Genomic DNA, 14,561 nt, shown 5'->3' on the forward strand with positions numbered 1-14,561 from the left:
CAAAGCCTCTGTTCTAAAGCTAAATTTGAATAAGTGTGAGCTAATGCCAGTTCAGCAAAGACGCTTAACAGAGGCTTACAGCATCCCTATAAAATCCACAGTTAAATACTCGGGCATGTATATATCCAAAGATTCAATTGAAAGCGTAAATATGATTGTGTGGAAAGTAGTAGATGAATGCCAAAGTATACTTCGCTCATGGTTATTAATGAGATATTAGCTTACTGGGTAGAATATTTTTACTAAAATGGAAAGCATACTGCATACTCAAACTAGAGCTATTAAAAAGATCAATCAGATTGATTTTGATTATATATGAATCAGGAAAATTAATTTTTTTTCTGATCAGGTTTTGATTTTATAAATGGGACCTTGAAAATTAATTGGGTAAAATCTAAATCTAAACAACAAACATATTCCCATGTTCCATATGTTCCCATGTTCCATATTCCCAGAGAAATGTTCAAGAAATTGGGAGGGTTAAAATGTATACTTGGATATGATTTCAGTATTCAATGTTTCCTGTTTAAATTATCCCACTTTCACCAGCATGTCATGTTATATTGGAAACAGTTGCACCTCCAGGATTATTTTCTATGCTGTAATTACAAAACTAAAAGATTGGAAATGCCCACTTTGAAGATAAAACCGGAGTATTTATGTTTTGTAACATGTGAAAATACGCTGTTATATTTTTAATGTTTTACTGCAGAATCACTAAAAATTCACCATTAAATATTGTTCATTTACACACACAGACACACACACACACCACTGCCCCTCCCCCTCCACCTCTGCCGGAACTGGAAGAAGGTGAAAGTGAAAGTCAGCAGCTCCATTTTGTGTCGAGGGGAAAATAAACCATTTCAGGAGTAAAAACACAGTGAGTATCTAAAGCTATAATATATAAACACACTGAATGTACACCAGATGCAGAAGAGTTTTGTGGGTTTGTACTGAAGTTTGAATGTACACAGGTTGTTTTATGACTTGATACCGTGACTATTTCCTGTAAGTGAACGCTGTGCTGATACAGGGTTTGATTTAACACACCGATGTTGGAGTGAAGTAAACGTGTGTCCTGCTGTAATCTGGAGAAGGAGACATGACCTCCAACATGAGTGTGTCTGGAGAACAGGACTTAAAGAAAGACGAGAGGTGAGTTACTTTTCCATTCACCAGCAATAAATACACACCGTCTCATGGGAACAGATCTGTATCTCTAAACACTCACTAGTTAACAGAGGAACTAAACTTTGGTTTAAGGTGTTTAATAGCAGTGAATATATCACTGATCTGATCTAAGAACAGTTTAGAGAAATCATTCACTGAGAGAAGAGTAAAAAGGACTGTGTAATGTGGAGGAGAAGAGCAGTGTAGCTTTGAGTCAGTGAACTCTACAGGCTTTAAGACCCAGCTGAGTCAGTTATCTGTGATTGGGACTCCTGACATCAGTGTAATTCCTGAGGTATGAGGCGTGTCTCCTGTTTGAATAAGTGTGCAGACTGTAGCTGAATTAAAAAGATGGAATTATTGGTGTTTAATGATGAACACATTGTGTAACAGTGCTGAGACAGCAGAGTATTAATTATTGCTGATATTTCTGTTGTAATTACAGAATGATTGAGGGAAAGAGATCAGACTTACCAGAACCCAGCTGCGTCTCCATGAAGAGTGACCGGTCAATGAAACTTCCAAATAACTTCAGAGACGGAGCCAGTTCTCCTGATGTGAGGTCAGTACAGTGAGGTGTTTTACAGCAGTGTTCCACCTGATCAAACTCACTGGTCTCATTATGAAGTCATTCATGAGCTTGATCAGGTGTTGAAGCAGTAAAACACTAAAGTGTGCAGTGCTGCAGCTCTCGGACTGGCAGTGAGGAAAACTGCTTTAAAAGTTCAGTTCAGCCTGCAGTCCCTGAGCTGGAGGGTCTGTGGTGCTACACAACAACATTTACACCTGGGACATTAATGACTAGATCACTATTTTATTCATAAACATGTTAGTGTCAGTGAGGAAACCCTGAAATCAGTGTATTGTGTTAAGAGGATAGTGTTAAATATCTGTCTCCGTATGTATTAGTGTGTTGTGCAGCTATGAATACATATAGTCTATATTACATCATGTGTTTTATTTGTTCACAGACCACAAAAGAAGAAATCAAACATCAGCAGAAATCAGCTGGACTCCATATTCAAGGTGTGTGTGCCTTTTTAATGTGTGTAACTTGTGTGTGAATAGATTGCAGGTTTTTTATTTAAGATAATGAGAGTTCACAGGTTTATCGATGTGCAGCAGCATTATGGGTAATCAGACCGAATTTCAGTTGTAGCTTTGTGGTAATAGAAAGAGACCTTTCTTCTTTTCATAAAATAAAAGCATCTCTCAGTGTGTAACATTATAATATTTAGATGTGTTCCTGTGTGTTTCTAACCAGGAGCTGGAACACAAAGTCATCACTCTGATAAAGAATGAGCTGAAGAGGTTTAGGAAGCTCCTGAGACCAGATTACCCAGCATGCACTGAGAGGGAGGTGGACAATGAGGAGGATCTGCACAGTGTCAGAGAGGGAGCGCTGAAGATCATACTGCATATCCTGAAGAACATGCACCACACAGATCTCGCTAACACACTGCTCAACAGTAAGAGCTCTGAGTCATGGCTTTATTCTATCAGGTTCACTTTAGAGAGAGGAAATAGTTTTAGATATGAACACCTTTAGTTTGAAGTTTAAGTTTAGTATCATGTACATCTGGTGCTTTTCTGTTCTGTTCGTGGTCCAGTTTGTGATTACTCTGTAAAGTGGTCCTGTTCCTTCAATAATATTTAGTCCATGAGTCAGGAATGAACAGCAGCATTTGAAAGAATTTTACATTTTATATTGTGCTCATTGATTTCACATTAAAACATGTTATTACTTTGTTTATTAGAGTTTGTGGCCTCTGTGTATCAGACAGAGCTGAAATCCAACCTGAGAGAGAAGTTTATAAGAATTAATGAAGGAATCTCACAGCATGGAAGCTCAGCACTTCTGAATGAGATCTATACAGATCTCTACATCACAGAGGGTTGGAGTGGAGACGTCAATAATGAACATGAGGTGAGACAGATTGAGACAGCGTCCAGGAGACCAGCAACACAGGAGACACCCATCAAATGTAACGAGCTCTTTAAAGACAAGTCCATCAGAAGAGTGCTGACTAAAGGAGTTGCTGGAATTGGAAAAACAGTCTCTGTGCAGAAGTTCATTCTGGACTGGGCTGAAGGAAAAGCAAATCAGGACGTCACCTTCATGTTTCCATTTCCCTTTCGAGAGCTGAATCTGATGAAGCAGAGAAATCTCAGTCTGATGGAGCTTCTTCATCACTTTTTCCCAGAGATGAGAGAACTAGAATTACTACACTCCTACACAGTGGTGTTGATCTTTGATGGTCTGGATGAGTGTCGACTTCCTCTAAATTTCCAGAAGAATGAGAGATTGTGTGATGTGACAGAGCCAGCCTCGGTGGATGTGCTGCTGACAAACCTCATCAAGGGGAATCTGCTTCCCTCTGCTCTCCTCTGGATAACCTCTCGACCAGGAGCAGCCAATCAGATCCCTCCTGAGTGTGTAGACCAGGTGACAGAGGTACGAGGCTTCAGTGATCCTCAGAAAGAGGAGTACTTCAGGAAGAGGATCAGTGATCAGAGCCTGGCCAATAAAATCATCACACGCATGAAGTCTTCAAGAAGCCTCTACATCATGTGCCACATCCCAGTCTTCTGCTGGATCTCAGCCACTGTTCTAGAGAGAATGTTGGGTGAAGCAGAGAGTGGAGAGGTCCCCAAGACTCTGACTCAAATGTTCACACACTTCCTGATCTTTCAGATCAAACACAAGGACCAAAAGTACCATCAGAAATGTGACCCTGATCCTCAGCAGACCAGAGAGAGTATCCTGGCACTGGGGAAACTGGCTTTCCAACAGCTGGAGAAAGGAAACCTGATCTTCTATGAGGAAGACCTGAGAGAGTGTGGCATTGATGTTGGAGAAGTGGCAGTGTACTCGGGAGTGTGTACCCAAATCTTCAGAGAGGAGTTTGGGCTTCACCTGGGGAAGGTGTTCAGCTTTGTACATCTGAGTGTTCAGGAGTTTCTGGCTGCTTTATACACATTTCTCCGCTTTATTTTTAGAAAGACAAATGTGTTAGTGGAGCAACGCATTGGACTTTTCCATTTCTTCAGCAAGTCAACCATGTCTGATCTCCTCAGGAGTGCAGTGGACAAGGCCTTACAGAGTGAGAATGGACACCTGGACCTGTTCCTCCGCTTCCTTCTGGGTCTCTCACTGGAGTCCAATCAGGCTCTCTTACGAGGCTTAATGCCACAGACAGGAAGCTGCTCTCACAGCAAACAGGAAACAGTCGAGTACATCAAGGAGAAGATCAGGTACAATGCATCTCCAGAGAAATCCATCAATCTGTTCCACTGTCTGAATGAACTGAATGATCATTCTCTAGTGCAGGAAGTACAGACTTACCTGAACAGAGAAGGTAACAGTCGTCTCAGTGGAACCAGACTCTCTCCTGCTCAGTGGTCAGCTCTGGTGTTTGTGTTACTGAACTCAGATCAGGAGCTGGATGAGTTTGATTTGAGGAAATATGACCCATCAGAGGAATGTCTTCTGAAGCTGCTGCCAGTGGTCAAAGCCTCCAGAAAAGCTGAGTGAGTATTTTTATTTATAAATGTATTACTGCATGGTTTGTTATTTTAATGTAACACTGAACTGCACTGTTTGGATTAATGCTTGTTAATAGTTACTCTAATCATCTTTAAACAAACCTCTGGTACTGTTACAGAAGATTCTTTCACTTTTTACACTAACACGTTACGTCTGCACTGAGATCTGGGCCATATGGACAAAACCTTATATCACCATTTATTACCTTTTCTCTAAAACTGATGAAAATGATCTCTACAAAATAACTGCATGTATTCATGACTGCTTTTTGATCATTTTGTGAACTAAACACCAGTGAAAGGAACTTTTTGTTTTCTTCTTTTACTTGAAAGAGACATTGAACAGAACTTCACAATTGAGAACAAGAAAAACATAACACTGTCACCATGGGAACAGTATGAATACAACATGTGACATATTGTGTGTGTGTGTGTGAGCAGTCTGGCTGTGCAGCTACAGTAAATATTAATTTATTTTAGACATTTTAAAGCTCACACATCTGATGTTATTTTTGTTTATGCTATGCTAACAGAAAGAATAAGTTAATATTACCTGTCTTACATTTTGTCTATTTCTGTTCTGTTTCAGCAACAAAATATTTCCAAACAAAGCCAATGCACGTCCTGCTCCTTTTTGTTCAAACGGGAGATTTCTTATTTATTTTATTTATTTTGTAGTTGGAGACCTTTTAACACATACTTTCATTAAAAAATGGTTTCAAATTTCAGTTATAATAAAGCATTTGTTCAAACAAAAAAACATCTGTTTTCAGTCCTTTAAGTACCCCTGTGACTGATGATTTATTATTATTATTATTATTATTATTATTATTATTATTATCACTTACAACGATCCTTAAAGGAATGAAAACAGAATGGTCTTTTGTTTGAACAAATGCTTTATTATAATAAAGCATTTGTTTATAATAATAATAATAATAATAATAATAATAATAATAATAATAGTACTGATGTGGTGTCCTGTCCTCTGATTTCTGTGTGTAAGAGAAACACACTCACATTTCTGTTACATGGTAAACTTTAGCTGGATTATGGCTGTGTTTGTGTGTTTGAGGTCAGAGTTCTGATATTTCACCATTTTTCTTCCAGGCTGTGGGAGTGTAATCTGACAGAGGAAAGTTGTAGAGTTCTGTCCTCAGTTCTCAGCTCAAACTCCTCCAGACTGAGAGAACTGAACCTGAGACACAATAACCTGCAGGATTCAGGAGTGAAGCTGCTCTCTGCTGGACTGGAGAATCCACAATGTATAATGGAGACACTGAGGTACGCACACACCCAACAACAGTAATAATAATAATAATTATAATTCAAATAAATAAAAAAATGGCACCAATTGTAGATACTTGTAGCTTTCAAACAAGCCCAAACTCGACATGATTGACCAGTCAGAGGCTGAGAAAATCAAACGCGTAATCAGCACAACCAAACCTTTTACGCGTGCATCCGTTGGTCTTGAGTTGTGTGTCAGCGGGTACAGGGCAATCAGCACAGCGCTACAGGGCCGTGCAGAGAAACTATCAGGAAATGGCCGCTCCGCTCTAGCGGTCTTCCTGCAAAACTTTATACAGTAGGTTTTTGCATGTTTTTCAGTTTTTTTTCTGATCGCTAGTTTTCTACTGGTCACTTGTGTGTCTGTCATTTGAGCCATTAGGAGAACAAGTGTTTCTTCACCTGGGGCTCTGGCACCATTTTTAATAAACATCATATTTTATAAGTATGTTTCAGACTTGTGTGTGTGAAATTACACATTGTGTAACAGAGTTCATGCTACTGCCATTTGTTTTCATTTTGTGCCATTTGGAGAGGTTATTTTGTGCCCTTAAAAAAATTGTTTGCTATTTCTATAAGTCTGCCATTTTTAAAGGCTTTGTGTCATTTAGAGATGTTTGGTGCCATTTAGAGAGAATTTTTACCTGTCTTTGGATAACCTTACACACAATTTTAGTGGTTAGAGATAACTTCCTCATATTTTGGTTTTCATGGACAAGTACTTGGGGGCATCTTTGAGACCAGTAATGAGGTTGATATCAACATTTGCTGTGAAGATATAACAATTGTGTTCAAAGTAAATATTTTTTTTATAATTAAAAAAAAAAAAGAAAATTCTGAATATATTGCCCCAGGTAGGCTAGGTAAAAGAAGAAATAGTTGAAATAACTGCTAATTCATAAAGTCTTAAGTGTCTACTTTCATATGAGCCATTAACCACTACTGTGTTGTGTGAGACCATAAAACAAATCAATGCTGAACTCAGGTATGTGTTCATACCTGCCGGTGGAATGAACGCATGTTTCGGGGCTTAAGGGGTTAATAAGATGCCAATACTAGTTTATTGTTTATACACACGCTGTTCATTTTATATTTTTATCCTGACATTAGAACCTTGTATTCAGGTAAACACTTTATTTCCCACCTGATGGAAACACCTCATTTCACAATCAGATAAATAAATCTAACACTTCATCATTTCTCTTCCAGTCTGTGGAGGTGTAATCTGACAAAGGAAAGCTGTAGAGTTCTGTCCTCAGTTCTCAGCTCAAACTCCTCCAGACTGAGAATATTGAACCTGAGTGACAATGAACTACAGGATTCAGGAGTGAAGCTGCTCTCTGCTGGACTGAAGAATCCACAATGTACACTGGAGACACTGAGGTACACACAGACACACACCCACAACAGTAATAATAATAATAATTATAATTCAAATAAATGAAAAAATGGCACTGAAAGTTCACGCCCATACGATTAATCAATTATAAATAAATAAATAAATAATCGACCAACAAATCGATTGTGAAAATAATCGTTAGTTGCAGCTGTGTGCTTAACTGCTGGTGAGCAGGGGGATGGGAAAGGGGCGGAGTTTGAGCTCCCTGCTGGGCAAACAATTCACACCTCTCCACGAAAACATTGAGACAGAGATAAATCAGAGCAGGACTAAAGCTTTTTTGATAGTGAAACACTTTATACAACTGCCACAATAAAATTATAACATTTAACCCAAGATCGGACTCGTATAAACGTTTACTACCTTACATTACCTACATAGACGGAAATCCAGTTCGCTCGCGGTTTTATAAATCATGCACATTTCCATCGGTATAAAGTCCATCAGCTTTATTGAAGAAAACAAATGCAAAGTTCCATATTTAATCACAAATGTCCTCTTCAAAATGCATTAAGTGTTTTGATATCCCACTCCTCTGGAATTTAGTAATTAACCATAAACTGAACTGAGACACATTCTAAAAAAGCTCATCTTCTGAGGCTATGCTAAACAACCCGCCTCCTAAATTTTAACCGGGCAATCTAACTTGATTGACACCCACAGGGACCAATTGTAGATACTTCTAGCTTTCAAACAAGCCCAAACTCGACATGATTGGCCAGTCAGAGGCAGAGAAAATCAAACGCGTAATCAGCACAACCAAACCTTTTATGCGTGCATCCGTTGGTCTTGAGTTGTGTGTCAGCGGGTACAGGGCAATCAGCACAGCGCTACAGGGCCGTGCAGAGAAACTATCAGGAAATGGCCGCTCCGCTCTAGCGGTCTTCCTGCAAAACTTTATACAGCAGGTATACTGGTCACTACTGGTCACTTGTGTGTCTATCATTTGAGCCATTAGGAGAACAAGTGTTCCTTCACCTGGGGCTCTGGAACTATTTTTAATAAACATTATATTTTATAAGTATGTTTCAGACTTTTGTGTGTGTGTGAAATTACACACTGTGTAACAGAGTTCATGCTACTGCCATTTGTTTTCATTTGTGCCATTTAGAGAGGTTATTTTGTGCCTTTAAAAAAAAAGTTTGCTATTTCTAGAAGTCTGCTATTTTTAAAGGCTTTGTGCCATTTAGAGAGGTTTTATGTCATTTAGAGAGAATTTTTACCTGTGTTTGGATAACCTTACACACAATTTTAGTGGTTAGAGATAACTTCCTCATATTTTGGTGTTCATGGACAAGTACTTGGGGCATCTTTGAGACCAGAAATGGGGTTGATAGCAACCTTTGCTGTGAAGGTATAACAGTTGTGTTCAAAGTAAATATTTTTTTTATAATTAAAAAAAAAAAAAAAAAATTCTGAATATATTGCCCCAGGTAGGCTAGGTAAAAGAAGAAATACTTGAAATAACTGATAATTCTTAAAGTCTTAAGTGTCTACTTTCATATGAGCCATTAACCACTACTGTGTTGTGTGAGATCATAAAACAAATCAATGCTGAACACAGGTATGTGTTCATACCTGCCGGTGGAATGAACGTAAGTGTTGTTGCTTAAGGGGTTAATAACATTACAATATTAGTTTATTGTTTATACACAGGCTGTTCATTTTATATTTTTATCCTGACATTAGAACCTTGTATTCAGGTAAACACTTTATTTCCCACCTGATGGAAACACCACATTTCACAATCAGATAAATAAATCTAACACTTCATCATTTCTCTTCCAGTCTGTGGGGGTGTAATATGACAAAGGAAAGCTGTAGAGTTCTGTCCTCAGTTCTCAGCTCAAACTCCTCCAGACTGAGAGAACTGAACCTGAGTCACAATAACCTACAGGATTCGGGAGTGAAGCTGCTCTCTGCTGGACTGAAGAATCCACAATGTACACTGGAGACACTGAGGTACACACACACACACACACACCAACCAACAACAGTAATAATAATAATAACTTTATTTATATAGCACATTTCAAACATAAAATGCAGCTCAGTGCTTCACAATGGAAAATAAAATAAAATAATAAATATAGTATTAAAGGAGACCTATTTTAAGCCTTTTTACAAGATGTAATATAAGTCTCAGGTGTCCCCAGAATGTGTCTGTGAAGTTTCAGCCCAAAATACCCCACAGATCTTATACCCTGCTGTAAAGGCCCCTTTTTGGGTGGAAGCAAAAACAGGCTGTTTTGGTGTGTGTCTCTTTAAATGCAAATGAGCTGCTGCGCCCTGCCCCCTTTCCGGAAGAGACCAGCTCCTGCTTCTGATACTACATTAGCTGTGGAATCTGCTAACAACCTTATTCACAAAACAGCCTGGTGTAAAATGATTCACAGAAAACCTGCACAATATTCAAAAAGACAATCACCTTACTGTATTGTGCATAATTAAGGTGTGTTTTCTGGTTGAATATAAAAATGAGGACATAACTCTGGCACTTTAGCCACATTAGCCATGGAATCGGCTAACAAGCTCATTTGGAAAATCGATTTGCAAACATTCCCAAAATATAAAGTGCAATATTTACGTCTTCTGGATATGAAGCTGGATCACGAACAGTGGGTACTGATCCATGCTTGAGAATCAAGTTTTTATCAAATCCTGCTTTGTATTGACCCTCGTTCACAAAGCAGTCTGGTGTGAAATGATTTTAGGTATTTTTGGGGCACATTTCCTTCAAAAATAAAACTTCACTGTGTCTTCAGTGTGTCTGGTGCCGGGAGTACATGAAGACTCTCGTGTTCATTCTTAGCGTGGAGAACATGGCCGAATGTGTGCAGCTCACTCAGGGGAGGAGCTATGCGAATAGGGCAGAGTCCCTGGGCGGGGCTTGTTCTAACGTGATGTCACGTTAGGGCGAAAACAAAAACGGCTCATTTTGCGACTGCTTATGATTTATTGGGAATATAAAAAAGGAGTGGGTGGATTTTTACCATCGTAGGATGGTTGTGTACACATTCTGCCAACACACATTTATGTTCAAACACCATTTAAAAGAGAGAGAGATCGACTGTAAAGCCTGCCTGACAAGAAAAGTGATAGGTTAGTTAGCACAAAGAGAGACCAATCAACAACCATTTAACGCTGATCCAACACCTCATCAACCTTTTCTCTCAACATCCTGTAAATGTTCCATAACATTACATTTTAATTTGCACATTAAAGAGTTCTTGTGTAAATGCTCCTACACACTGTTTATGAAGAAATTAATTCGTATCCAGTGTGATAAATGAGGCCCAGTGTTTTATATGAGTAAAACATTCAAGTGTGTATTTTATATGGTGTGGATTAGCATTGTTTCTGCTGTTGAGCTTTGTATTTCTGTGTGTGTGTGTGTGTGTTATGTGATTTGTATGTGTGTGAAAGTTAGATTAAGCTCCAAAGAACAATGAACTCCAACAGTTTTAGTGTCTCTGTGAAACTCAGCTTTGTGTTAATGCTGAAATATCTACATCACTTCTCACATCAGAACAAAGTACATTTATTTCTACAGCGTGTAGATCAGTGTGCATTACACACACATTTACTTTAATAACATGCCAATACTAGTTTATTGTTTATACACAGGCTGTTCATTTTATATTTTTATCCTGACATTAGAACCTTGTATTCAGGTAAACACTTTATTTCCCACCTGATGGAAACACCTCATTTCACAATCAGATAAATAAATCTAACACTTCATCATTTCTCTTCCAGCCTGTGTGTGTGTAATCTGACAAAAGAAAGCTGTAGAGTTCTGTCCTCAGTTCTCAGCTCAAACTCCTCCAGACTGAGAGAACTGGACCTGAGTAACAATAACCTGCAGGATTCAGGAGTGAAGCTGCTCTCTGCTGAACTGGAGAATCCACACTGTACACTGGAGATACTGAGGTACACACACACACACACACACACACACACACACACACACAGAACAGAGTTTTAATAAACACAGCTACATCCAGTTTCCATCTGTGGTGATTGTAATTGTAGTGATGTGATATATTGTCATTGTTGTGTGTGTGAGATGAGAGTAAATGTTCTGTATATAAAGATTTTGTGTAGTTGATGTTTTCAGAGCTAAAACTGAGTGTGTTAAGTGTGAGGAGGTTTTCTTTCTTGCAGGATGTATAACTGCAGTATTACAGATGAAGGTTGTGCTGCTCTGGGTTCAGCTCTAAGGTCAAACTCATCACACCTGAGAGAACTGGATCTGAACAGTAATAATCCAGGAGAATCAGGAGTGAAGCTGATCTCTGATCTACTGAAGGATCCACACTGTAAACTGGAGACATTATAGTGAGTTAGTGACTTACTGTCTCTTTACTCTACTCTACTGTATCATACTGAATAATGTGTGTGTGTGTGTTGGTGTTTATGCTGCTGATGTGTGTTTACACTGATGCTCTTCTGTCTTTCAGCATTAACTATAATAAATTCACCAGGACAGGCGTATGACAGGAGTCTCACCTCAAACCTCTTCTCCAGGATAAAGCAGTTTTGGTGAAGAGTTAGAACCCGTCCCACATTTCCAGCAGTTTGGGAGCTGAATCATTAAACGTAAAGGGACAGAGCAGATACAAAGTCAAGAACAGGCAGAAGGTCATACACAGGAGAAATCAACACACGTAACAAAATATCTGCTGTACAAAACAATGGCAACGATCTGCCCCAGGGATGGAGACTGATGAGGCTTAAGTACACGTCTGGAAATGTACAGTCGACTGATCCCAAAGCACGAGGCAGGAGCAGGCATGGTAATGGTAAATGGTCTGCACTTATATAGCGCTTTTTTAACGGTAGTGGTTCCAAAGCGCTTTACACTATTTCACATTCATGAGGTTTGTGCCAAAGAATAGATGTGAAAATACAGTGGAAAATTTCCCTTGCAACCTGCCAACCGTTGCTGTGACATGAATATAGTGTCTTGGTCAACCCAGGAGATGATTTAGAAAATTGCCTATGCAACAGTGTGTGTTCAGCATGCATGGAGGCACTGGTTCTGTACACAGTGTTGCATGAAATAAGACCAGAAAAACACAAATCAATACGCGCATCTCTCTAATGGCCTGATGAGGTCCATGTCAGTTGTTTTCAGCTGGGACCTTGAATAAAGGTAATGGGCACAATGGTGCTATTGGGGTGGCCAGTGGATTTGCAGCTGAAATTAGTAGCCTGGTAAGAATTGCTTCTACAGCTCCTCTTTGATGCACCAGTCGACTTAAGACTACCCCTATGAGTTGATGTTTGGCCAAAAACCTAAGCTACCAGTGGATAGTTTGCTTGATGGTAGTAAAGAAGATGGTGCCCATTCAGATTGTGTGGACCAACAGCAAAAGTTTTTGACCTCCATTTATACCAGTTCCCGAAGGCACTTGGAGACTGGTCATTCACCATAGGACCAATTGCCCTGACTCAGTAGCAATACTACCCCCTGGCACTTTAGTGTATTGTAAGAATCATTTTCATGCTTGCCGTAAGACTCAGGATGTCTGGCGCTCCATTGTGTTTGAGATTGTGGCCTACATTGATGAAGTGGGAACGCTGTATAAGATCAGACCACATGGAGAAGATGGACCCATTAAAACTGTCCATTGCTTAGAACTTAAACCTGTTCTTACCTGGCAACAATATACCAGGTTAACCAATGGGTCAGGTCTACTGGCCCTTTCCATCCCCAGGAGTGAGTCAAGCCAGAAGGACCTAGAATTGGAGATTATTCACAAGTGGCCATAGTCCACACGAGAACGGGTGTAAGGAACTCTGAGGGTCAAGTCCATGTTGATTCTAGTTCTCAGCCCTCAGTGCTTCAGTCTAGTCCAACAGGGGTACAAAATGATTATAGTTTCATCTTTAGCGTCTCAACCCCAGGTGACCACACGAGCGCAAGAGTTGAATTTAGAAACTTCTCTAGATCTTCATATAGCTCAGTCAGTTGATCAGTCAGGAATGGGTTTAGTTTCGAGGACATCCTTTAGGTGTTCTACTCATGGGACTCTCATTGTTCACCGGGATGGTAACCATTAAAGGTTATGGTGAATTTGGCAAAGTTGGTTGGAGGCGCTGTTGCGCATGCCCACTAGAGGGTGCACTGATTCGTTATACACATCACTTCCTGTCTATAGAACTATGTCCAGTGCTTGAATCCTTTGCTACACTGTGATTGTTGGTTGCTGGAAGAACAAGTTCTGTTGACAGCAAATGTGTGTTATAAATGTGCCAACGCCATTTATACCTACCTGGACAGGCTATTATTTCAGGGGCTTGTAGCGTGTGGTCATAATTTGTCTGCATTGCAGTGATTATGTGTTGGTGTGAAGATGGAAACAAAACCCAACAATACCATCAAACCCATATGTGCTTGTTGAATATCCCATTACAGATTTAGTCCCCCTTTGCTGTTATTATAACCTCCACATTCTAGGTAATCTTTCCACTTTATTTTGGGATTTGTGTATTTGAGAATGCATTTCACCTCCTGCAGAAGAGACTAAAGGGGGAAACCCCTCAAAACAAACAACAATTGAAAGAAGCTGTGGTAAAAGCCTGGAAAAGCACCACAAAAGAAGAGTGTAACAATTTGGGATGTCAGTGGATTGGTGCTTGATTATTTAGTGCAAGGAAGGGATATGCAACCTTATTTACTAGTCTTATTTACTTTGATTTCCTTGAAGACTATCTGTTCCAATATTTTTGCTCACTACAAAAATGTTCTAAGCTGCTTAACACATCTAGATGTGTATGTCAGGAAATTAAAGCTTCAATTTTGATCTATTGTCTCATATTCATCTTTTGAACTCAAACCCAAATGTCTTCAGAGTATAGCAAAAGCAAACGAATTCCAATACTTTTGAAGAGGACTGCATGTATGGCAAGGTTGACTGAAGACAGATGGGGCTGATGACCCCTGATTATGATTAAGACAGTGCTCTCTGCCTCCCTCTAGTGATGCAACAAGTCAGTTGTCTACTTACACCACAATCCATTACAAAACTACAGACTCTCATTCCTATTTGGTGTTCAAATCTTCACAAGGAAATGTGCAATGACTTTTTACAAGTATGGATTCACCACAAGAACATCATAGATCTCCCAACATGCTTCACGGCCT

General features: G+C 39.4%; 1 protein-coding gene across 2 annotated transcripts in view; it reads left to right on the forward strand.

Moving 5' to 3' along the window:
- The window catches only part of LOC128634608 (NACHT, LRR and PYD domains-containing protein 3), a 37,120-nt gene extending 22,900 nt beyond the window's left edge, over positions 1–14,220 (forward strand). The window contains exons 1-12 of one of the 2 annotated variants that reach the window (XM_053685300.1): positions 778–883; positions 1,037–1,158; positions 1,619–1,735; positions 2,145–2,199; positions 2,438–2,642; positions 2,931–4,704; positions 5,830–6,003; positions 7,219–7,392; positions 9,197–9,370; positions 11,168–11,341; positions 11,576–11,749; positions 11,872–14,220. In XM_053685300.1, the coding sequence (XP_053541275.1) occupies positions 1,106–1,158; positions 1,619–1,735; positions 2,145–2,199; positions 2,438–2,642; positions 2,931–4,704; positions 5,830–6,003; positions 7,219–7,392; positions 9,197–9,370; positions 11,168–11,341; positions 11,576–11,749; positions 11,872–11,908 (3,111 nt within the window). In that variant the 5' untranslated portion in view covers positions 778–883; positions 1,037–1,105 and the 3' untranslated portion in view covers positions 11,909–14,220. Of the gene's footprint in view, positions 1–777; positions 884–1,036; positions 1,159–1,618; positions 1,736–2,144; positions 2,200–2,437; positions 2,643–2,930; positions 4,705–5,829; positions 6,004–7,218; positions 7,393–9,196; positions 9,371–11,167; positions 11,342–11,575; positions 11,750–11,871 lie in introns of those variants that run through there. The other variant, XM_053685301.1, reaches the window with a different exon arrangement.
- The last annotated feature ends 341 nt before the right edge of the window (positions 14,221–14,561 follow it).

Source organism: Ictalurus punctatus, chromosome 13 (genome assembly GCF_001660625.3).
Source record: "Ictalurus punctatus breed USDA103 chromosome 13, Coco_2.0, whole genome shotgun sequence".
Taxonomy (NCBI): domain Eukaryota; kingdom Metazoa; phylum Chordata; class Actinopteri; order Siluriformes; family Ictaluridae; genus Ictalurus; species Ictalurus punctatus.